General features: G+C 35.4%; 3 protein-coding genes and 1 long non-coding RNA gene across 4 annotated transcripts; all 4 read right to left on the reverse strand.

Annotated features, from left to right (window-relative positions):
* Window positions 1–10,118: 10,118 nt before the first annotated feature.
* On the reverse strand, window positions 10,119–10,538 carry LOC146750418 (uncharacterized). The gene has a single exon (XM_085496718.1). It carries the CDS (start codon window positions 10,536–10,538, stop codon window positions 10,119–10,121), a length of 420 nt encoding a protein of 139 aa, XP_085352844.1.
* Window positions 10,539–10,644: 106 nt separating this feature from the next.
* Window positions 10,645–10,974, reverse strand: LOC146750419 (uncharacterized). The gene has a single exon (XM_085496727.1). The coding sequence runs from the start codon at window positions 10,972–10,974 to the stop codon at window positions 10,645–10,647; it is 330 nt and encodes a 109-aa protein (XP_085352853.1).
* Window positions 10,975–12,545: 1,571 nt separating this feature from the next.
* LOC146750420 (uncharacterized) lies at window positions 12,546–19,823 on the reverse strand. Its single transcript, XM_085496736.1, has one exon. It carries the CDS (start codon window positions 19,821–19,823, stop codon window positions 12,546–12,548), a length of 7,278 nt encoding a protein of 2,425 aa, XP_085352862.1.
* Window positions 19,824–19,911: 88 nt separating this feature from the next.
* On the reverse strand, window positions 19,912–24,323 carry LOC146750421 (uncharacterized). Its single transcript, XR_014929613.1, has 3 exons — window positions 24,301–24,323; window positions 21,319–21,349; window positions 19,912–20,480 (listed from the first exon to the last, which is right to left on the reverse strand). It is a non-coding gene; the product is annotated as an uncharacterized LOC146750421 (long non-coding RNA).
* Window positions 24,324–27,000: the final 2,677 nt, after the last annotated feature.

The raw sequence follows: 27,000 nt of genomic DNA on the forward strand, positions 1-27,000 counted from the left end.
GGCTTTCTTTGGCAGCCATCTTGGATTTAGTGAAAAGTGAAATTACGCTATAACTTATGAACAATTTGCCAGATTTAAACAAAACTTGGCATACAACATCCGTTCAATAAGATGGTTATGTGTTTATGAAAATATTTCCCATGATTCAAGTGGTTTTGGCGGCCATGTTGAATTTATCACAAAAATGCCAAAAAACTCAAAAAATTATCTTCTTAAAAACTGCTTGCTTGTTTGAAAAACAATTCGGCATATAGTATCTCTGTTGATAGCTTCACAAAGTGACTGAAGCAGATTTTTGGAAAATGGCTTCCTTTGGCAGCCATCTTGGATTTAGTAAAAAGTGAAAGTACACTATAACTTATGAACGATTTGCCAGATTTAAACAAAACTTGGCATACAACATCCGCTCAATGAGATGATTATGTGTTCATGGAAATATTTCCCATGATTCAAGTGGTTTTGGCGGCCATGTTGAATTTATCACAAAAATTCAAAAAACCTCAAAAAAATATCTTGTTAAAAACTGCTTGCTTGTTTGAAAAGCAATTTAGCATATAGTATCTCTGTTGATAGCTCTACAAAGTTACTGAAGTAGATTTTTAAAAATGGCTTCCTTTGGCAGCCATCTTGGATTTAGTAAAAGAGAAAAAGTTCTATAACTCATGAACTATTTGTCCTTGCATTAAGTTTATCATATTCCTGTGAAATCAAATCCATATGTTGTGTAGTTTGTCTGCTATCTTGCATTCTAGACATGAAACGTTAGTCAAATAATCACATCGAGCAAGTGCAATTTGTCATGAGCCACGCAGGCTCGAAACCCGTCATCGCTGCTATGCAGCTATATTTATTATTATTATTTTTCCGCCGTTTTTTGTAACCACTGTAACTTGAAAAATAATGCTGCGATTGACTTGCCATTTCGCATTCTGATAAAGGACCATGAGTTGTGGTGCATACCCCAAAACCAGCTATGTAGGTCACATGACCTGGCCGCCATCTTAGGTAGAACACAGACCGGAAGTACTCAATTGCACCACTTTCTGAGGGTCTAGGAACTTCCGGTTTTTTTGTGTGGCATCATTGGCTCATGTCTAGCAAATATCAGCAATAAAAACTTTAGCGGTCATGTGACCTTGGCCGCCATATTGGATTTTCCGAAAATTGACAAGAAACTTTTAAAATCTTCTTCTCAAAAATGGCTCATTCATGTGATTATACATTTGCTTTGCAGCACCTATGGCCATAGCTCTACAAAGTGACTGAAGCAGATTTTTGAAAAATGGCTTCCTTTGGCAGCCATCTTGGATTTAGTAAAAAGTGAAAGTACGCTATAACTCATGAACAATTTGCCAGATTTAAACCAATGTTGGCATACAACATCCCTTCGATAAGATGATTATGTGTTCATAAAAATATTTCCCATGATTCAAGTGGTTTTGGCGGCCATATTGAATTTATCAAAAAATTGCAAAAAACCTCAAAAAATTATCTTCTTAAAAACTGCTTGCTTGGTTGACAATCAATTTAGCATATAGTATCTCTGTTGATAGCTCTACAAAGGTACTGAAGCAGATTTTTGAAAAATGGCTTCCTTTGGCAGCCATCTTGGATTTAGTGAAAAGTGAAATTACGCTATAACTTATGAACGATTTGCCAGATTTAAACAAAACTTGGCATACAACATCTGCTCAATGAGATGATTATGTGTTCATGAAAATATTTCCCATGATTCAAGTGGTTTTGGCGGCCATGTTGAATTTATCACAAAAATTCAAAAAACCTCAAAAAAATATCTTCTTAAAAACTGCTTGCTTGGTTGACAATCAATTTAGCATATAGTATCTCTGTTGATAGCTCTACAAAGGTACTGAAGCAGATTTTTGAAAAATGGCTTCCTTTGGCAGCCATCTTGGATTTAGTGAAAAGTGAAATTACGCTATAACTTATGAACGATTTGTCAGATTTAAACAAAACTTGGCATACAACATCTGCTCAATGAGATGATTATGTGTTCATGAAAATATTTCCCATGATTCAAGTGGTTTTGGCGGCCATGTTGAATTTATCACAAAAATTCAAAAAACCTCAAAAAATTATCTTGTTAAAAACTGCTTCCTTGTTTGAAAAGCAATTTAGCATATAGTATCTCTGTTGATAGCTCTACAAAGTTACTAAAGTAGATTATCGAAAAATGGCTTCCTTTGGCAGCCATCTTGGATTTAGTAAAAGAGAAAAAGTTCTATAACTCATGAACTATTTGTCCTTGCATTAAGTTTATCATATTCCTGTGAAATCAAATCCATATGTTGTGTAGTTTGTCTGCTATCTTTCATTCTAGACATGAAACATTCGTCAAATAATCACATCGAGCAAGTGCAATTTGCCATGAGCCACGCAGGCTCGAAACCCGTCATCGCTGCTATGCAGCTATATTTAGGGTTTCGAGCCCTACGGGTCGGAAACCCTTTTGTAATTGCTATGTTTATTAGGGTTTCGAGCCCTATGGGGCGAAACCCTTTTGTAATTGCTATGTTTATTATTATTATTATTCTTATTATTTTTCCACCGTTTTTTAAAGCACTGTAACTTGAAAAATAATGCTGCAATTCATTTGCTATTTTCCATGTTCATAAAGGGCCATGAGTTGTGGTGCATATCCAAAAACCAGCCATGTAGGTCACATGACCTGGCCGCCATCTTAGGTAGAACGCAAACCGGAAGTGCTCAATTGCACCACTTTCTGAGGGTCTAGGAACTTCCGGTTTTTTTGTGTGGCATCATTGGCTCATGTCTAGCAAATATCAGCAATAAAATCTTTAGCGGTCATGTGACCTTGGCCGCCATATTGGATTTTGTGAAAATTGACAAAAAAATTTTAAAATCTTCTTCTCAAAAATGGCTCGTTCATGTGATTAGACATTTGCTTTGCAGCACCTATGGCCATAGCTCTACAAAGTGACTGAAGCAGATTTTTGAAAAATGGCTTCCTTTGGCAGCCATCTTGGATTTAGTAAAAAGTGAAAGTACGCTATAACTCATGAACAATTTGCCAGATTTAAACCAAAGTTGGCATACAACATCCCTTCGATAAGATGATTATATGTTCATAAAAATATTTCCCATGATTCAAGTGGTTTTGGCGGCCATATTGAATTTATCAAAAAATGCAAAAAACCTCAAAAAATTATCTTCTTAAAAACTGCTTGCTTGGTTGACAATCAATTTAGCATATAGTATCTCTGTTGATAGCTCTACAAAGGTACTGAAGCAGATTTTAGAAAAATGGCTTCCTTTGGCAGCCATCTTGGATTTAGTGAAAAGTGAAATTACGCTATAAATTATGAACAATTTTCCAGATTTCGAAAAAACTTGGCATACAACATCCACTCAATAAGATGATTATGTGTTCATAAAAATATTTCCCATGACTCAAGTGGTTTTGGCGGCCATCTTGAATTTATCACAAAAATGCCAAAAACCTCAAGAAATTATTATCTTAAAAACTGCTTGCTTGTTTGACAATCTATTTAGCATATAGTATCTCTGTTGATAGCTCTACAAAGTTACTGAAGCCGATTTTCGAAAAATGGCTTCCTGTGGCAGCCATCTTGGATTTAGTAAAAAAGTGAAAGTACGCTATAACTTATGAACGATTTGCCAGATTTAAACAAAACTTGGCATACAACATCCGCTCAATGAGATGATTATGTGTTCATGAAAATATTTCCCATGATTCAAGTGGTTTTGGCGGCCATGTTGAATTTATCTCAAAAATTCAAAAAACCTCAAAAAATTATCTTGTTAAAAACTGCATCCTTGTTTGAAAAGCAATTTAGCATATAGTATCTCTGTTGATAGCTCTACAAAGTTACTAAAGTAGATTATCGAAAAATGGCTTCCTTTGCCAGCCATCTTGGATTTAGTAAAAGAGAAAAAGTTCTATAACTCATGAACGATTTGTCCTTGCATTAAGTTTATCATATTCCTGTGAAATCAAATCCATATGTTGTGTAGTTTGTCTGCTATCTTTCATTCTAGACATGAAACATTCGTCAAATAATCACATCGAGCAAGTGCAATTTGCCATGAGCCACGCAGGCTCGAAACCCGTCATCGCTGCTATGCAGCTATATTTATTATTATTATTCTTATTATTTTTCCACCGTTTTTTAAAGCACTGTAACTTGAAAAATAATGCTGCGATTGATTAGGCATTTTGCATGCTGATGAAGGGCCATGAGTTGTGGTGCATACCCCAAAATCAGCCATGTAGGTCACATGACCTGGCCGCCATCTTAGGTAGAACACAAACCGGAAGTGCTCAATTGCACCACTTTCTGAGGGTCTAGGAACTTCCGGTTTTTTTGTGTGGCATCAATGGCTCATGTCTAGCAAATATCAGCAATAAAATCTTTAGCGGTCATGTGACCTTGGCCGCCATATTGGATTTTGTGAAAATTGACAAAAAAAATTTAAAATCTTCTTCTCAAAAATGGCTCGTTCATGTGATTAGACATTTGCTTTGCAACACCTATGGCCATAGCTCTACAAAGTGACTGAAGCAGATTTTTGAAAAATGGCTTCCTTTGGCAGCCATCTTGGATTTAGTAAAAAGTGAAAGTACGCTATAACTCATGAACAATTTGCCAGATTTAAACCAAAGTTGGCATACAACATCCCTTCGATAAGATGATTATGTGTTCATAAAAATATTTCCCATGATTCAAGTGGTTTTGGCGGCCATATTGAATTTATCAAAAAATTGCAAAAAACCTTAAAAAATTATCTTCTTAAAAACTGCTTGCTTGGTTGACAATCAATTTAGCATATAGTATCTCTGTTGATAGCTCTACAAAGGTACTGAAGCAGATTTTTGAAAAATGGCGTCCTTTGGCAGCCATCTTGGATTTAGTGAAAAGTGAAATTACGCTATAAATTATGAACAATTTTCCAGATTTCGACAAAACTTGGCATACAACATCCACTCAATAAGATGATTATGTGTTCATAAAAATATTTCCCATGACTCAAGTGGTTTTGGCGGCCATCTTGAATTTATCACAAAAATGCCAAAAACCTCAAGAAATTATTATCTTAAAAACTGCCTGCTTGTTTGACAATCTATTTAGCATATAGTATCTCTGTTGATAGCTCTACAAAGTTACTGAAGCCGATTTTCGAAAAATGGCTTCCTTTGGCAGCCATCTTGGATTTAGTAAAAAAGTGAAAGTATGCTATAACTTATGAACGATTTGCCAGATTTAAACAAAACTTGGCATACAACATCCGCTCAATGAGATGGTTATGTGTTCATGAAAATATTTTCCATGATTCAAGTGGTTTTGGCGGCCATGTTGAATTTATCACAAAAATTCAAAAAACCTCAAAAAATTATCTTGTTAAAAACTGCTTCCTTGTTTGGAAAGCAATTTAGCATATAGTATCTCTGTTGATAGCTCTACAAAGTTACTAAAGTAGATTATCGAAAAATGGCTTCCTTTGGCAGCCATCTTGGATTTAGTAAAAGAGAAAAAGTTCTATAACTCATGAACTATTTGTCCTTGCATTAAGTTTATCATATTCCTGTGAAATCAAATCCATATGTTGTGTAGTTTGTCTGCTATCTTTCATTCTAGACATGAAACGTTCGTCAAATAATCACATCGAGCAAGTGCAATTTGCCATGAGCCATGCAGGCTCGAAACCCGTCATCGCTGCTATGCAGCTATATTTCTTATTATTTTTTTTCCGCCGTTTTTATAAATCACTGTAACTTGAAAAATAATGCTGCGATTGATTTGCCATTTTGCATTCTGATAAAGTGTCATGAGTTGTGGTGCATATCCGAAAACCAGCCATGTAGGTCACATGACCTGGCCGCCATCTTAGGTAGAACACAAACCGGAAGTGCTCAATTGCACCACTTTCTGAGGGTCTAGGAACTTCCGGTTTTTTTGTGTGGCATCATTGGCTCATGTCTAGCAAATATCAGCAATAAAATCTTTAGCGGTCATGTGACCTTGGCCGCCATATTGGATTTTCCGAAAATTGACAAAAAAGCTTTTAAAATCTTCTTCTCAAAAATGGCTCATTCATGTGATTATACATTTGCTTTGCAGCACCTATGGCCATTGCCCTACAAAGTGACTGAAGCAGATTTTTGAAAAATGGCTTCCTTTGGCAGCCATCTTGGATTTAATAAAAAGTGAAAGTACGCTATAACTCATGAACAATTTGCCAGATTTGAACCAAAGTTGGCATACAACATCCCTTCAATGAGATGATTATGTGTTCATGGAAATATTTCCCATGATTCAAGTGGTTTTGGCGGCCATGTTGAATTTATCACAAAACTTCAAAAAACCTCAAAAAATTATCTTGTTAAAAACTGCTTCCTTGTTTGAAAAGCATTCAGCATATAGTATCTCTGTCGATAGCTCTACAAAGTTACTGAAGCAGATTTTCGAAAAATGGCTTCCTTTGGCAGCCATCTTGGATTTAGTAAAAAGTGAAAGCACGCTATAACTTATGAACAATTTGCCAGATTTAAACAAAACTTGGCATACAACATCCGCTCAATGAGATGATTATGTGTTCATGGAAATATTTCCCATGATTCAAGTGGTTTTGGCGGCCAAGTTGAATTTATCACAAAAATTCAAAAAACCTCAAAAAAATATCTTGTTAAAAACTGCTTGCTTGTTTGAAAAGCAATTTAGCATATAGTATCTCTGTTGATAGCTCTACAAAGTTACTGAAGTAGATTTTTAAAAATGGCTTCCTTTGGCAGCCATCTTGGATTTAGTAAAAGAGAAAAAGTTCTATAACTCATGAACTATTTGTCCTTGCATTAAGTTTATCATATTCCTGTGAAATCAAATCCATATGTTGTGTAGTTTGTCTGCTATCTTGCATTCTAGACATGAAACGTTCGTCAAATAATCACATCGAGCAAGTGCAATTTGTCATGAGCCACGCAGGCTCGAAACCCGTCATCGCTGCTATGCAGCTATATTTAGGGTTTCGAGCCCTATGGGGCGAAACCCTTTTGTAATTGCTATGTTTATTATTCTTATTATTTTTTTTCCGCCGTTTTTATAAATCACTGTAACTTGAAAAATAATGCTGCGATTGATTTGCCATTTTGCATTCTGATAAAGTGTCATGAGTTGTGGTGCATATCCGAAAACCAGCCATGTAGGTCACATGACCTGGCCGCCATCTTAGGTAGAACACAAACCGGAAGTGCTCAATTGCACCACTTTCTGAGGGTCTAGGAACTTCCGGTTTTTTTGTGTGGCATCATTGGCTCATGTCTAGCAAATATCAGCAATAAAATCTTTAGCGGTCATGTGACCTTGGCCGCCATATTGGATTTTCCGAAAATTGACAAAAAACTTTTAAAATCTTCTTCTCAAAAATGGCTCATTCATGTGATTATACATTTGCTTTGCAGCACCTATGGCCATAGCCCTACAAAGTGACTGAAGCAGATTTTTGAAAAATGGCTTCCTTTGGCAGCCATCTTGGATTTAATAAAAAGTGAAAGTACGCTATAACTCATGAACAATTTGCCAGATTTAAACCAAAGTTGGCATACAACATCCCTTCAATAAGATGATTATGTGTTCATAAAAATATTTCCCATGATTCAAGTGGTTTTGGCGGCCATATTGAATTTATCAAAAAATTGCAAAAAACCTCAAAAAATTATCTTCTTAAAAACTGCTTGTTTGTTTGACAATCAATTTAGCATATAGTATCTCTGTTGATAGCTCTACAAAGTAACAGTAGCAGATTTTCGAAAAATGGCTTCTTTTGGCAGCCATCTTGGATTTAGTAAAAAGTGAAAGTACACTATAACTTATGAACGATTTGCCAGATTTAAACAAAACTTGGCATACAACATCCGCTCAATGAGATGATTATGTGTTCATGGAAATATTTCCCATGATTCAAGTGGTTTTGGCGGCCATGTTGAATTTATCACAAAACTTCAAAAAACCTCAAAAAATTATCTTGTTAAAAACTGCTTCCTTGTTTGAAAAGCAATTCAGCATATAGTATCTCTGTCGATAGCTCTACAAAGTAACTGTAGCAGATTTTCGACAATCAATTTAGCATATAGTATCTCTGTTGATAGCTCTACAAAGTAACTGTAGCAGATTTTCGAAAAATGGCTTCTTTTGGCAGCCATCTTGGATTTAGTAAAAAGTGAAATTACGCTATAACTCATGAACAATTTGCCAGATTTAAACCAAAATTGGCATACAACATCCCTTAAATAAGATGATTATGTGTTCAAGAAAATATTTCCCATGATTCAAGTGGTTTTGACGGCCAACTTGAATTTATTGAAAAAAAACGGAAAAACCTCGAACACATTTTCTTCTTAAAAACTGCCCGCTTGTTTGACTAGCAATTTAGAATATGGCACCTATGTTGATAGCTTCACAAAGTTACTGAAACAGATTATTAAAAAATGGCTTTGATTGGATTGAATCTTGGATTTAGTAACTCATGAACTATTTGCCAGACTGATACAAAATTCGGTATGTGGAATCCTTGCATTAAGTTTACCATATTCATGTGAAATCGAATCCATATATTGTGTAGTTTTTTTGCCATCTTGCATTTAGTTAAAACAACAAAGCTTCCTAAAACTATCGTTATGCCATTCAACATACGGTCTCCATGTAGTGAGTAGATCATGTTCGTGAATTTAATGTTAACTACAAATGCCCTACAGCATATGAATGAAACACAAATTTTAGCATATTTTATCATTATAAGGTCTCAAAAGTACTTTTATTAATGATGATATAAAAATATTGAAAATAATTATTTTTATTAACCAAAAGTATCACAGAATAAGGACTGTCATTCCAAGTGGATATATAGATATATTTTCATCCGTTTGATTTAATTGCAAACATGTTAGTCAATAGTATATTATTCATTAAGTGTGCCTGAACCTAATGTTATGAGAACTATTGTAGATAGAGAAGGAAGATTGAAAAAAAAAATATGGCACAATATGTGGCAAACCGTTTAGATAGATATGGTTAAGTGGTTCATCAAATGTGTACAATTATAATATCCTGAACAGTTTTTAGTATGAATATGCATCATGTGTCATGCATTCATTGTTCTAATTCTCACATTTGTAATATAAGAAACATTTGCTTAGGAGATTCCTTAACATATAACTGAGTAAATCACGTAGTTTTGTTATTTCAGTAATGAGTCATTTATTTTGGCAACATCAATAAAAATATGTACAAAAACTATTACATGTGGTTTAGGATACATCTGATACAGTCATCTAAATAAGCAAATGACATTATATATCAGTAAAGAAGTTCATTAGGTAAGTTCATAATGTGAAACAAAAAAAAATCATGTATATTCAACAACACTAGAATATATCAACAGTTACATGATTATACAATCAATACAATGTAGATGATGCGGTATTCATTGTCTTTCTTAGATAACTATGTCTATCACGTCAGATTTCATGTTTTTAGCGTTCTGATAGAGTCATAGAGTGTATACACACGCACAAATAATTTTTGACTGACACTGACATTATAATAGATGCTCCTAGTACTTCACTAAATATATAATATATGGTCTTGTTACATATTCATAATATATATGGCAAATATGAGTGCACAAATTCAGAGAACGCATGCTCGGATTTCTTCTATGAAAATATGTTTAACATAAAATTGAGAATCAACAAGCCTACAGGATTAAAAATGAATCTTTACATTTCGTTGCTTTGAAGACATTGTTCTAACCATACATTAAAGTTTCGTTTATTTTACCTAGTTGGTGACACAACAACGTACAACACATGCACGATAATATGAACAGTTTATCCATCACATGACAGTAAATACTATGAATAGTTAATTGGGTCCATATTAGATGAATACAAAGTCAATGAAATTACAATGTTATATCAAGTATTGCCGTCGTTGGCCTCCGTCCGTCTAGGAAGACGATTGGTTGCACCATGATTTGGTTGAACTTGAGCAGCATCTGTAGTGGCTGTAGAGCCCAATCCTTGAGTGACAGTTTCTGTCACAGTTCCCGCAGATGAAAACTTAGTTGTTGAGTGAGCTGGTAGATACTTTACTCCTCAGTCGCTTCTGTCGCTGTCTTTCATGTATGTCCTCCTCCGCGCCATGGATGCCTCTGCTGACTGTTTGTCTCCATGCTGAGCAGTCATCGGCTGTTATCTCCCATGACTGTGTGTCTATGTGAGTAGCCTTGAAGTCTCTTTTACAGACATCAGAGAACCTCAGGCATGGCCGACCAACTGGGCGTGTTCCTTCCTCTAGTTGACCGTACAGCAAGTCCTTTGTAAGACGTCCCTTGTCTATATGGCTAACATGACCCAGCCAGCGCAGTCGTCTTTGGCTCAGCATGGCGAAGATTGATGTTGTCTTGGCCTTGCTGAGAACTTCACGGTTGGTGATTCTGTCCTCCCAGGTGATCCCTAATGGTCGATGTAGGCACCTCATGCGGTTGGCGTTTAGTTTAGCCTTCTGTTTTGTGTAAGTTGCCCATGTTTCACTACTGTATAGAAGAGTGCTGAGAACACATGCATAGTAGACTTTCAACTTCGTCCTAAGAGTCAGGGTTTTTGGTCTCCCAGACTCTCTTTGTCAGCTTGGACATCACTCCTGTGGGTTTTCCAATGCGAGCATTTATCTCTGCATCAAGGGACAGGTTCTGAGAGATGTTTGAGTCCAGGTGTCTGAAGTTGTCGACCACAGTCAACTGCGAGTCATCGATTTGGATGGAGGGTGGTATTTGAGGGTCCTGTGCCATTACCTCTGTCTTCTTAATGCTGATTGTGAGCACGAACACTTTGCAGGCTTTAGAGAAGCAGTCCATAAGTCGTTGAAGACCGTCATGGGTGTGACTCGCAAGAGCAGCATCATCAGCAAACAACATTTCTCTGAGAGGAAAACGTGTGATCTTGGACTTAGCCCGGAGCCGAGTCCGGTTGAAGAGTTTTCCATCGTGCCTGGTGTGGATGTAGACGGCTTACCAGGTCAAAGTCCTTGGTAAGGTCAACGAAAGCCAAGTATAGGTTTCCCTGCACTTTTCCTGGAGTTGTCTCACAGAGAAGATCATGTCTATGGTGGAGCGACCTGATCTGAAACCACATTGTGATTCTGGATAAACTTGTTCTGCGAGGGAACCAGTATTGACATAGGCAATATGTGACATCAAGTGCATGGTGTGGCTCGGTTTACCATTTCAAACTTCTACAACATATATTCGTTGTCCAGTAGGCTTATATGTTTGATGTAATTCGGTTATGGAGCGGGGGAGACGTTAATCAACTTTTATCATAATGCTGTCACCACATTAAGTGATTATGCTATCCGACTGTGGCATCGATGAAGTGTTCACCAGCCTGTATGAAACGATAATTCGATCACATCATCCATGAGATCATTGACTCGGCTTGGTCATTCACCTTGGTTTGATTTATGTTCCAAATGCGCTGAATTTGACATTGATGGCCATAGTTTGGCTGTTAAAACCTACGACAAGATGGTATCACTCTCATCTAAAGTTGTCACAAATGGGTGACTTAACCTTAGTCATTTCTGTGCTGTTGAAACGTTTTGACACATATAGTGTCACAGTTATTATTTGTCCACTTCCATGCTCAAATTATTAATGACGTGGTGTCATGCGCTGTAGAATGTGTGACAACATAACATGCATTCAAGCAGGTTTATGATAAACTTTTCAATTTCATTGCTACATTTAATTTTCCTATATTGGAACCCAAACCAAACATGCAAGGTTGTGTCAATATAACAGTTACTTAACATTAAACAATATATAATGTCAGATGATTGTGTTCACTAAATTGTTTTGAGTAGTATAGATAAATTATATTTGTTTATTGGGAGGGGGCACTTGACCGTATAATTGAAATAATTATAAATGATGTCTTAAAGTAAAGTTGCAATTACGTTACTGCTCTGTTGAAATTATTAGACCTCACAATATAGATTCTATACTCAAAGTCCTTAATTACATTATATATCTTGCATAACAACCTATACTAAGCACGTGCAAACAATGACATTATGGTGGTCAACATTATTACATTGATCAGCAAAACAATTTAACATAAAATAGATACAATAAATAAAAGCAACGTAACTGCAACTATCTCATCTGTTAAAAAAACAATCAAATTCATTTTTTGTTATAAAAAAATAAGTTAGCGAGATATCCATGTCAGTAAGTGCCCCCCTCCCAATCCTATAATGAGTGAAGTGGAGTGGATGGGTGGGCGTGTCCCTAGTTTTACTTTCACGCCCAGGAATGCTATTTGTGCAGTAAAAGTAGGGAGTCTTAATATCTTAATACATTGGAATATTTTCCCCTACAATAGACTTATCACTTAAGTGTGATTCTAGCATTCCAGTTGTAGCAATATTGACATATATATGACGGTAGGAAATTGGAATTTCAATAATAATAAAATAATGATACATTCAGAACCGAATAATCACAGCATCGTGAAACCCATAATATGTTTGTATAACTTCAACATTAAGAATGTCAGCGTTTTTAGTGTATACATGGTCAATCAACGTTCCACTTTCTGTAGTTGGTAAGGCAACACATTGTTTGAATCCTTGCTTTTCCAAAATGTTCTGCACACTGGAAGACACAAGTATATTTTCGTTGAAATCACCAATAATAATATTACTTGCAGATATCTTACTCATTTCACTAACCAGACACAATAGGTTTTCTCTAAACACATCAGCTCTATATGACCGCGGTCTATATATAACAGCTATTGACACACGTACATCTTTCACATAAAAAGCTAAGTACTCCAAGTTAGACACACGTAGCTTGAGGAATTCAGTATCTTTATGAATGCTAGAATAAACTGCTACACCTCCATGTGTCTGTTGTTTCAAATCTGACGTTATCTCATTAGATGTATCATAAGATAATGGCCGTGGTTTGTGATGAAAATCAAAATCTTTTAATTTCAATTCACTATATAGTTGCCCATCCAGTAGCCAGGTTTCTGTCAAACACATAAAATCAACATTAACAAGTCTTTTATCGCATTTGATGTCTTCAAAATGAGATAATAATCCTTCAACATTGTGTAGCAAGATAGTATATTGGCAACTTCTGTCTGACACTGATTTTGACGTCAAGTATTTTGGCATGCTTAATAGAGCTGATTCAATCCTTTCATTGCAATACATGCTCGATTCCTTGAAATCTTCAATAATAAGGCCACTTAATGTCTTAACTCTACTCAAGGCTACATAAGCTTGCCCTGGAGAAAATATTTTATTTAATGATACTACAGCTTTCTCCACTGTTAATCCTTGTACTTTGTGTATAGTGCATGCATAAGCTAGCTTTAATGGATATTGTCTTCTAATGCCTCCGCCATTGTTTACTCTGTCCTCTGATGGCTTTATAGGTGTGCTATTTGGTGATAATACAGAGAAGCTTCCAGATTTACTGCGTAGTTTAGTACCAACCTGCACGTTATCAAACAATACATATATACAGGATGGAAATATGTTATTCTCTTCAAAAGAAATATGTGAAATTTTGCCAAAAACACCATTTACTAGACCATCAGATACATCAATGTTTTTAATTAACATCACACGAGCATTTATAGCCAAAGTAACCGTCTTTGCCAAGTTTGTATTGTAGACTTTGACATAGTTCCTCTCTCTATGTTCTAGTTTTTTAGTTTTAGTATTTCTAGAAAAGTCTTGAGCATTAATACATATGGGGTTTGAACATGTTGCATGAAGCATGTTTATATTACATAGATCCACATCTTTATTTGTTGCAAATATATGCATACCATTGTACTCTTCACCAGTTTCACACTGACGAAACATGTTCACAACACTTGCTGGTAATTCATCAGATTTTCTTCGTGTTCTGACTCTATTTAATGCCTCAGCAAACTGTTGATCTTGCTGCCTTACTACATCTGTTAATTCAGCAATGGCGAAATAATCATTCCACAGATCTATACCTTCGCTACTAACATATAAAGCCTTTCCTTTCACAGGTGGTAATTGATAAAAATCGCCTACAGCAATAACAGAAACATTTCCAAATGGTGAATAGTCACCAGTCTGTTTGATTTGCCTTAATCTCCCATGTATATAACAAAGCAACTTCTTGTCAACCATTGAAATTTCATCAATAATAAGAATCTGCAGACTACTAAGTTTGGAACGAATGGTAGTTAATGTATCTTGTCCTAGTGGTTGATATGGCAATTTGGCATCAACTGCTATTGAGAAAGTACTATGGACAGTGGTTGCATTTATGTTGAAGGTAGCTACACCGGTCGGTGCTGTCAACAGAACAGAAATATCATCTGGATTGGGTAGAATACGAGCAAGAATTCTTGAAGCCTCATAATACAAAGCCTTGATAACATGAGATTTTCCTGTTCCTGCTCCTCCACTTAAGAACATGTGAAATGGTGCAACATTCTTGCCATTAGCTTTATCTAAACACCATTGTCGAACAGTGTAAAATATATCACGCTGTTTATCATTAAGTGATCTCATCAATATTTTAGCCTCATTTTTGGACATTCCACACTGATTATATACTTCTTTACAGACGTCTTTTTTATCTTTGTGCAACAAGTCTGGAATTGAATCTTCACTTTCTGATTCATTAGATATCGAATTCGTACTAGCTGATTCCAAACATTCTAATCTTTCCTTCTCGGACTCTGGGTGAATTTGTGCCCATGCATCTTCCAAAAGAGGGCATGACTCAAGCATTTGCTCGGCTGCATCCATAACATCAGCATCTTTCTCAAATATTGCTTTATTTCTGTCAACTATAGATTTTACCCTTTCAGGCCAATTGTTCCTGTATTTTACAGCACCAGTTTGATAAAACTCTTCAAATGAATGGAATTGTTTAGGTTTCAACTGGCATTCAGCTCTGTATGGTAGAAACAGTTGCAATATACTTTGATAATGCATCTCTGGTTGCTTGGTTACTGAAAATCTTGCATATCTGACAACTGCAGGATCAGTTCTTGTTCTCTTTTGCATATAACCTAGACCACTATTAAGTTTAATAACTTTATTGTTATCAATATTTCTTTTTCTTTCTACCTCTGACGTAGGTACAATTCTGTATTCAGAAGCAAAACTTGCAAGACACATGGTATTGATTTTATTTGGTCTATTCTTATAACGATCAAGCATACTTGTCATCCAGATGTTTTCATTGTTGAGATCTCCGCCTTTACTCATGCTCTTTAAAATTGCTAGTGGAAGACTCATTTTAATTGGATTATCGCCTGTAGGAATAAATTGTACTTTTCTTGAGCATTCTTTTAACCTCAAATTACAAACTCTGTATACAGCTTCCTGGGCACTCAACTCACGGTTGTGAAGATATACACCTCCAATTTTTTTCATTGCAAGTTTTGCATCCATATTCCCTTCTTTTGATGCTTCCCTCTGTGCATGATCTAACAACAAACCCATTTCTCGTTCCGCTTTTGAAATGTAGCTAATAATGTACACAACACAACTGTAGGCATCCACAATATATTGTATGTCCATATTTGCATTCCAACATCTCAGAAGATCTTTGTTATATTGATTTACCCAAACATCAGAAGGTTGCCGTTTTAAAACTATGCTTGTTTTTTTTGTCAACACGCCACATGCTTTCTCAAAGTTTTCTTGGGTTAATTCAATGTAAGCAAACAAGGATGAAACAGATGTGAAGTTCTTTTCAGAATTCAGAAGTATGTTCCAGATTTTTGTCAGAATTGCCGTGGCTGTATCTTTGGTCATCTCGTTTTTTTGGTCTGTTTCTTGATATTCTGTTTCACTATCAACACAATCCTGTATGACATTATCAGTTTCAATTGTTTTCTCTTCTTTGTCCTTAGCTTTTTCTGCATCAGTTCGAGCAATAAAGGTTTTCTCTGAAGGTGGGCGCGGGAAATTAAATCTACAAGTAGTACCAAGTTTTCTGCAAGTTTTTGAATGTCTTGTACTGTGTTTTTGTACACTATTCACAATCTCATTAAGTTCTTCATCTTGTTCCAGAGATGGCATTTCACAAGTGACATATTTGTCCACAAATGTTGTTACTTCTTCGTCATCATTTTTATCAATAATTGGTGCATCCTTTACCCAAAAAAGACAATGTGTATGAGGAGAACCACGTTGCTGAAATTCAACACGGTAAAAATAATCTACTATTTCGCCAATAGGTGCTGCGGGTGACATTATTACCTGTTTTAAAAAAGAGTGGAATCTGTGTTCAAACATTCGAGCTGCAGTTACAGGATTATTTCTTAATACAGAACATTTTTCAGACCAATCAAGCTCTTCAAAACTTCGTGTATCACCTTCTTCTCGAAGAATACATTCAATTATTTCAGGCCATCTTGTGTCAGCTGATGAAAATGAACAAAACCATGTAGGTATGCCAAGCTGTCTTAACATTGCAAATAAATCTTTCTGTGCACTTTGCCAAAAAGGTGGTGTTCCACGGATGGGTTTCAAAAACTTGTATCCCTCATTGTGCTTAAGAATGTCAGTCAATGACTGGGAATTTGTTAAAGTTGCAGCTGTTACAGATTGACCACCTGCTTTACCAGAACCTTTGCGTAAGGCAATAGACACATTTGACACAACTTGTTGTACTTCTGACAAATACTGTGCATAAAATATAAAATCTGTATTTTTTGCAAATCTACCATCTGCATTCATCAAACGAGTATGCAGATATCTTGACAATGTTATTTTTTCACTGCGTTTGTCATGAAATGTTGGTGATCCTTCAGGATACAATACAGGAAAAGACTTTGCTTCATTGCCTTCATCCATTAACATTTTAACTGGACTATTTCCTTCGGCAGGAGCAATACAAGATATTTCATCAGAAGGTTGATCAAGAACTTTGGGTCCGACATCAACTGGTTGAAGACATGTATCTAAAAGTAATCCATCTTTTTCTTCTTCATTGTCCTCAAAATCTCTATTTTTTTCTTCAGAATGTTTTGAGGCACTATCCTTGTTATCTGGTGTTTCAATTTCTTCTTCAATTTTTGCTAAAGGGTTAACCCAATCTTTGTTAAAACAAACATCGCTATACCATTTATTGTTCTTCTGAAGATATACTAATGCATTTTTAATGTGAGCCTCATTTACAAAGTGATACTGATAATGGCCCTTGTATGTTAGTTTCCGCTTCAGTTTTACTTTTATCATTTGGTCATCTGATTCACATCTTGGTAAAATGGATGTAGCTTTATCAATGCTAGAAGGGACACATACAACAGGTCCATGAACACCATTCTGTCCACCTTTTGGCAAAGCTAACAGTTTCATAAAAGGAATGTGCAATGCCACCAAATGTTGTTCAAGAGAGTTTAAGCATTTTAATTCATCAGGAATAGGCTTCAGATTAAGATTGTTGGTAACTGCTTCACATGGAATTTTACCACTCAGAATTTTCCTTTGACAAGTAAAACAAATCCATAATTTACACTGTTCATTTTTCAAATATAAACATTCACTATTACTAGAACACACACTGCTACATTTGTGTAGATAATCTTCAGTAATACACTTATCTGCAATTAATGCAACATTCCCACCTTTTTTGGTGTACACCTCTTTTTTACAGTGAATAACTTGATTTCTGAAAAGTCGCCGATGGCATACTGCACAGACAAAATCTGGACCATTGGCAATTTCATTTCTAAACATAGCCAATACATTTCTAAAATGTTGTTTCTTATTGGACTCTATTAATCTCTTGGTGGTTGTTCTATTTAAAACATCTTTTCTATGCTGTTCATTCTTTTTATTTGTTGTAATACTCCTTGCTTTCACAGCTTCTCTGTGCGACAGATTATATTTATATTTTGCTCTACTCCTTGTCTTACAAACTTCCCTATGTATGTCATTCTGTTCATATTTCACTTTGCTTCTTGCCTTTACAGATTCTCTGTGTAATTCATCATGTTTATATTTAGTAATGCTTCTACATTTCACAGACTCCCTGTGTAATTCATCCTCTTTATATTTAGTAATGCTTCTAGTTTTTGTAGACTCCTTGTACATTTCGTCATATTTATATTTTGTAATGCTTCTTGTCTTCACAGCTTCTCTGCAAGACTCATTATTTGCATAATGTTGAATCATGTTCTTTTTTTTTCTTTGGCAAAAACTGTCATCATTGTAATATCGCTCTCGCTCTTTCTCTAGTTTACGTTTTTTACCCACACGTTGCCCAGCTTGTTTAGCACCTTGTTTTCTTTGAAAATATTCTTTCAAACATTTAAGATGGGCACGTCTGCCCCGAGATCGTGTAATTTTTGCTGGTTTAGTTAAAGTATTTGGTACATCATCTGACTCTATATTGCTATCATTTTTAAATAATTTCATTGTTGTTCCAATATCAGTTTCTGTGCTTTCTAAACGTCTTTTCTTCATTCCAATTTTTGACACCCTGTGTTGTTCTATAATATTGCTCTGGGAGCAGTCACACAACACATCACCAGCATGCTTGACACATTCAACCACTTCATAATGTATTTCCATGGCGTGTTTTAAGTATATTGCTTTTCCATTATTGGATACACTCTTGTTAAGCTGATAGTTGGAGTATTTAATCCATTTACCTCGGCTAAATGTGCAAATATCTGTTCTTAATAGATCAGCAGCTCCAAGTATTTCAACTTCTGTTGCCCATGTTTGAGCATATTGCATACCAGATGCTATAATGTAATCATCAACAGACTCATGGCCTGGTCTTAAAAATGGGCAAAATACAGGGTTATTCTTCTTTAGATGATTTACAATGGCTAATCTGATTTGCATGTGGTTATCCTCACTTCCAGATAGTACATATGACAAAGCCCGGAAAAAACAATTACCATCCCCTTGGATAGATTTGGTTTTGCATGGTTCACCCATTTCAAAATTTTCAGTATGAAACCCAAATCTTTCTCTTTCATTTTGTAAACTAAGTTCAGTGCACAATCTTTGACACATCTCAGAGGACAAGGGTTGATATAAAAAAGGTGTATGATCTGATTCAACTAACTCCACTTCATTATCTGACTGAGTTTCAGTGTCAATAACATACTTTTCAGCATTAACATTTATACCCGTAACTTCAAACTGTTCATTTTCATGCACGTGCATGGATACAGCAAGATCACAACAATGTTTATACACCATCTCAATACTACTGAACTTGATTACTATGCTTAATCCATTAGGTGCTACCATGCCTTTGGAATTTCTTGAATGTGAATCAAAGATCCAATAAAATCCATCATTCTTGATCACAGCAAATGCTGCTCCGCCAAATATAACAAAGCATGAATTATATTCAGTTAATGATATATCAAGAGCATTGTCAAATGGTGTAAGAAATGTGTTCTCATCATCACTTTCACCAATAATACCAAATAATGAGTCACCAACACTCAAAGTAAACTGGGTGTCAAATAAATCAACTGTTTGTGGTAATTCTGTCACTAATAACAGTTCTGAATTAACAGTTGTAGACTGTTGTAAAAAGCCATACAATTCATTACCAGTTTGCAGTATTATATCCAAGTCTTCCGATTCCCATGAATCTACACATTTGATTTGACTGAATATCATAGAAACTAAGCTATTTGCAACACACTGTTTTCCACTGTTATCTAGAAATTGATGATGACCTTGATGAAAACTTCCTTGTACTGAAGTTTTTAGCATGAACTTATTACCTGTTGTCTGATCATTAACATTTCCAACTGAATCATTTAACAAATGAAATTGCTCTAATGAGAAACTCTCTGCAACATTATTTGTTTCTTCATCATGTACTTTATTAAAAATACTTTCAGCACTAATTTGCAACTCGTTCTGATCCCGAAAGATAATACTTACAGATTCATTCTGATCCCGAAGGACAATACTTTCTGATTCATTCTGATCCCGAAGGACAGAACTTTCTGATTCATTCTGATCCCGAAGGACAATACTTTCTGATTCATTATGATCCCGAAGGACAGTATTGCAATGATCCCGAAGGACAGTATTGCTATGATCCCGAAGGACAGTATTGCTATGATCCCGAAGGACAGTATTGCTATGATCCCGAAGGACAGTATTGCTATGATCCCGAAGGACAGTATTGCTATGATCCCGAAGGACAGTATTGCTATGATCCCGAAGGACAATATTTTCTGATTCATTATGATCCCGAAGGACAATACTTTCTGATTTATTATGATCCCGAAGGACAGTATCGCTTTGATCCCGAAGGACAGTATCGCTTTGATCCCGAAGGACATTGGTTGGTGGGTTTCTACCCAAGGCCAACCTCTTCTTTAGAGCTTCACCTCTCTTCCATCCTTTCTTTCGAGGCATCTGAAAGATACAATTGTCAAAATACGAGTGATTTATTTAATATATTTGCTAAATTGAGCACTGTTTTTACCTACAAGAGATAGGTACATTGTTATTAAAATACAGATGCTACCTGTGTCAATTTCATTAGCAATGCTGCAAGCAAAACAGTGAGATAAATTGCAAACTTGCATTGTGAGTTTTTTCCTTCACAGTTAAATACCACACAGCTGTCTTGAATTGGATCATCACACAAATGCATGTACATAGGTCTGATGTCTGTGTTTATGATTTTTGAAGTTTATACAGTTGTTAATAAAGAGCTAAACATACACTCATATCTACCCCTAAACATGTTCAAACATGATCTAAGTGTTTGTGTGAATGAGATCTGGTTGTAAAAAATGGTTGATTTCAAAAATATGTTACCTAAAAATTGTGGACATACAGCTGTCTTGAATTAGAACACTATACAACTTTATTTACTGCTTAGAATGTCTATTGAATTACTAAACTAAAAACCTGATTGGTCCAGATATGTATGCATAGGCTAGAAAGATTGACACATATATATATATATCAATTCCCCAGTTGAGTGACAAAATGATCTACATATAGCACTAACTCCCACAAATCATGTGAACTTGGATATATTTTACCATAATGCTGACATGTAGTAATAATGTGTATAAGTATCAATACATACTGAGCAGTATATAAGCATATATCCAGAATTCACACTTCATTATTAACGGCTAATAAAATGTGCACATGTTTGATACATAATTTTTAACCAAATTAAAACTATATAAGGTATAGATCATAACTAATTCAACTTTCATGCCTAGACATTTCTTACCTTTCAATATACAGGAATAGATTGTTATAGACTGCAAGTGAAATATAGAGAACTGTTAAATTATGCAACATAGTGAATTTACAATTATTATAGTAATGTGACGGTCAACACAGCAATTTTTGGTATTAATACATTTACAGTATTGTAAATGGCAAACCAATCTCTATTCACTAAACTATTCACTCTTCGCTACAAATTATTTACAAAATTGTTCGCCCTGTTAATTGATTCAGGTTGATTTCAGGAAACGTGAAATAGCAAATCATTACAACCAATGATTATTGACAAAGGGTCATTAACTTGACCAGTGGCTGAAACTGCAACATGCAGTTAGTACTATAGGTCAAAGGTCACAATACAAAATAAAACAAGCAGCCTGTCAGCTGAGATAGCCCCGATGTTAGCTGTTCAAAATTAGATATCATCATGAATTGAACAAATCTCAGATAGGTATACCTGAGGTACCTATATGAATGGTATCCAAACAATAGGCTCAAAATCAACCATTAGATAGTACACACAAGACGATTGAAATATCAATGCAACATACCCACAAGTAACAAAAATAGCAATTAAGGGCCAGCAAGAAAATTTGGTAAAAAACACATGTGCAAAGAACTGGATGACTCCAGGTTTTGAAATTGTTAACACAAACTATGGGGTAACCCTGAATCTCTGGCCCCCGGTCAAATTGAATGGCCCCCTGGCCAATGAGCCATTTACATGTTTTTCTCACATATTTTTGTACATTTAACACCACTAGCCAATCTCTGGCTCAGGCCAAATTGAATGGCATACATATAAAATATGTTCTTTGAAATTCAGTCCCTCATCCCCTTGGCTTTTATCGCCAATTTTTTCGTCACCAGAGTGATTTACATCATCAATTTTGTTTCACGAGCGTCTCTAATGAATAACCTATCTAACTGCTGGACTGAATTAATGATATTATCAAAAAATCATAGAAGATTTGGCGAAAATCGGTCATTTTTGGCATCAACATATTTTTGCTCAGAAACGCAATGGCGATAAGACTCATTTTCAAGGACGCAGGTTGTTTGGATCGAAATGTTTCCTTTGTTTTGGGTTCGTTGTGAGTCTAGAGACATAACAATGTTATTTTTAGAGAATATAAAATATGTTCTGTTTCAATACAAGATTTTGATATGCCAATCGGGCAATTTTAACAATTTCTTACTGGAGCGTCCCCCTGTATAAATAGTCCTCTTCTGTCCAAAAATTGGCAATGGTACTAGCACAGAATGGACTTCCTGTTCTGCGCGTCTTTGATTGTAGCAATGTTCACGGCACTGTACGAAATACGCACACTCACGAATTTGACAACATTCACGGAAATACCAGTTATATCACTCATAACGATTGATGATTCGATTGCTGGCAGGGATAGATGTGTTTATTTCTTAGCTATATGTCTACACTTGCGTTTCTCAATTTCGATGTTTGAAATCATATCGCTGCTTTGGATGCAGTCGATTGACAGATTGTTTTGCCTTTGCGGCTCTTTGGGCATGGGCAATTGATTTTTAGGTTTCTTTTTTTAATATTCTGACGTTTACTTGGTCGTATTTTGTATATACCAGTCAGACACTGACAACAAGTAAGTAAACAGGCCTGGACTCAGAAGGCCCCAGAGAAAGCGTCATCGTACAACATTAATGAACTAAATTTACATTACAATCTCATGCTTCCGAACAATTCGATATTTATGATGGAAAACAAAGTATACAAGTACTGTCTACGATATACTGCAAAGTGGAAATAATATACTTATTTAACCATTGATTTTTGTACAAAACTCCAAGAACACAAAACAAACAACTGACAACAAAAGACAAAAAAAAAACTGCCGAGTACACTACACAGTCACTGTAGTCACACCAATAAGAAAAACATACAAAATAAATGTCAGTGAACACAATCTTTATAAAAAAAATTGCAGTTTGCAGCCTCTATGGACAAGTTCACAACCTCTAATATTGCAAAACTGTCAGTTGTGAACTGTACATTAAATCTTATTAGGATTTCCACATAAAGTTACACAGATCAAAAAAAAAATTCAATATTAAGACAAGGAAAAATAATGCTTTTTTGTCAAGGGTATAAACTAAATTCTCTTATCCTGAGGGTATTTTTGTGGGTGTACAAGTATGCATTAAAATTATCGAAACTTCAAAAGTAATCATAGTACAAATGTTAAGTGAACAAAATTATCAAGTGATTTTGGATTTGTTGGAAAAGTGGCCGAAAGGCTGTGACATTGTTTATTTGGTGATGAGAACTGCCAAGCCAGTTTATAAAACAGTGAACAAGGATTTTTTCGTAAATATTACCGACCACGAAAGACGCCCATCGCGAAATGTCTCTGTATTACTGTCGAGTCATGGTAACTTATCGGCCAATTCACTTCCGCGTTTTACGTACATTGGCGAGTGGCGTTAAATATATAAACATTTGCGAGAAAAACATGTAAATTAATAACTCATTGGCCAGGGGTCATTGGCCGGGGCCTGAGATTCGGGTTACCCCATACATTGCTAGTTTTGGGAATTGACGTTTGACCTTTCTAAATAATCGACACTATAAAATAGCGCCATTGTTCAATTATGTCACCCATTAGAGCTGTAAAATAATGTCTTTGTTTGTTTGTGACGCTCAAATGACACGTCTGTGACTTTCTAAATTGCCAAATTGATTAACATGTGCAATGTTTTCAAGAGTTGAACACGGTGCACGCACTTCCGGTCGACATGACTGGGCGACGCCATGATTGTTTTACACGATAAATGACTAGAAAATGCACAAAATCTATCATGTTTAATATCTTACACCGAAAACTGGACCTGAGAATGCGACTACTAGACCTTTACATTTCGGATACGTTCACTTATAGTAACATATATTGTCATATATTATCAATATTCAACTTTTGAATCTCCGATCATAAAATAAACGTGTACTCACCAAAACGAAAGCGCAGCATATAAACTTCGACCGTCTGGTGGCGCTATATAGTTTTCACAGTCACGGCCTAAGAGACGGGTCGTTGTCCAAGTCCAACATTCTTAGTTATACCATGGAACTATAAACCAGTTCCATGGTTATATTAGTAATTAGTAGTGCAATAAAATTTACGAAATCAAATCACATCTATTTTTTTTTCAGATTGATTTGTGGAAATTTTATGCCTTTATTTTAATCGTGTTCAAATGCAAAAATGTGCATATTTTGCACACGAATTAAAGTTATATATACTTGTAGAGGCTGTAAATATAAACGACGCTGTATTGATTGTCAGTGTTTTATCGAGTACATGACATGATTTATGTACGGTTTACATTAAGACTATACATGTGTTGTAAATTGATCAAAATTAAAGTACGCGTCTGTCACTGCTAGACCGTCGTTTGTTTTTTTTTGGTAACTGTTATGATATGACAGTTTATACTGGGCGTACTCTGTCCCGGGACTCGCCCACACAGATGTAAACAACATATTATACATATTAATTTTATAACCAGAACTTGACATGACTTAGACGTCTCTGGTATCATATTGACAACATAATTTTACAACATATATATAATAATAATTATAAGTTATTAAACTAAGTACAAGATAGAATGCGAGAACTGGGGCACATGTGCAAGAAAATATTTAAAATGTTTTGTTTATGGTGCGCCAATTAACAGTTTCAAAAACGACTGTAGGTTCTATCATGTAAGTTCCGTGGTTACATGCACTTCTAGTATAATGTGCGCCCTCTATGGCAGCCAGGCCGCAGTAACTTCTTAATACATCTCCGCAATGAAGCCTCATATTTTACGCTGACATGACATGACATGCGTTATATTTTAGTATTTAAAATGTTTTCAGGTTATTTCAAATGTGAAATACACGCATTGCCGGATTAGTGAGTCACAAGAAATTAATTCATCCAATAAAGAAAGAAACTGTATAATGAAATCACTGCAATCGCCGCTATGTCAACCAGCCAGAAAACAACATGCTTGATTTAAATTACTATGACAAACAGTAAACTACAGGAAGAGTCATGTCTAGCAAATATTATCAATAAAATCTTTAACGGTCATGTGACCTTGGCCGCCATATTGGATTTTCTGAAAATGACAAAAAACTTTAAAAATCTTTTTTTTTTAAATGGCTCATTCCTATGATTAGAAATTTGCTTTGCAGCACCTATGTTGATAGCTCTACAAAGTTAATGAAGCAGATTTTTGAAAAATGGCTTTCTTTAGCAGCCATCCTGGATTTAGTAAAAAGTGAAATTACGCTATAAGTCATGAACAATTTGCCAGATTGAAACTAAAGTTGGTATACAACTTCTGTTCAATGCGGTGATTATGTATTCATGAAAATATTTCCCACGATTCAAGTGGTTTTGGCTGCCATCTTGAATTTATCCAAAAAAATGTAAAAAAAAAATCAAAAAATCATTTTCTTAAAAACTACCCGCTTGTTTGACAATCAATTTAGCATGTAGTATCTCTGTTGATAGCTCTACAAAGTTACTGAAACAGATTTTCGAAAAATGGCTTCCTTTGGCAGCCATCTTAAATTTAGTAAAAAGTGAAATTACGCTATAACCCATGAACAATTTGCCAGATTTAAACCAAAGTTGGCATACAACATCCGTTCAATATGATAATGTGTACGTGAAAAAATTTCCCATGATTCAAGTAGTTTTGGCGGCCATCTTGAATTTATCACAAAAATGCAAAATACCTCCAAAAAAATCATCTTTATTATGAATAACATTGGACAGATGACTATCAATGGTTATGTCTGTTGATTCCAGTGTGGTTCATAAACCAAAATACCAGAGGACTTGTTAAGAACATTGCATTCAAGACATGAAACGGTCGTCAAATAATCACATCAAGCAAGTGCAATTTGCCATCAGCCATGCAGGCTCGAAACCCGTCATCGCTGCTATGCAGCTATATTTAGGGTTTCGAGCCCTATGGGGCGAAACCCTTTTGTAATTGCTATGTTTATTATTAGGGTTTCGAGCCCTATGGGTCGGAAACCCTTTTGTAATTGCTATGTTTATTATTAGGCTTTCAAGTCCCTTCAGGCTTGAAAGCCTATTGTTTTTGTTATGTTTATTATTATTATTATTAGGCTTTCAAGTCCCTTCAGGCTTGAAAGCCTATTGTTTTTGTTATGTTTATTATTATTATTATTATTATTATTATTATTATTATTCTTCCGCCAACTTCAAACGACTTCTTCTCTGAAATGGCTGGACCGTTTTGCCTGAAAATTTGTATATACCTTCTACATGTCATGCCATTAAAAGTGACTGAAACAGATTTTTGATTAGTCACGTGGTTCGGCCGCCATCTTGGAACTCATTAAATATGCATGTCTCTTGTATCTCCAAAACTATTGCATGTACAAACATGGAACTAACGGTATATTGAAGGCAACGGACAAGAGAATTGGCCAAAATATTCATTGACCATATATGGTCATAGAACTCATTAAATATGCATGTCTCTTATATCTCAAGCACTATTGCATGCACAAACGTGAAACTGACGCTATATTGAAGGAAATGGTCAAGAGAATGAGCCATCATATTTGTTGACCATATAAGGTCATATACCTCATTAAATATGCATACCTATAATATCTCAG

This window comes from Saccoglossus kowalevskii, chromosome 1, assembly GCF_978046115.1.
Source record: "Saccoglossus kowalevskii chromosome 1, keSacKowa6.1, whole genome shotgun sequence".
NCBI classification, from domain to species: Eukaryota; Metazoa; Hemichordata; class Enteropneusta; family Harrimaniidae; genus Saccoglossus; species Saccoglossus kowalevskii.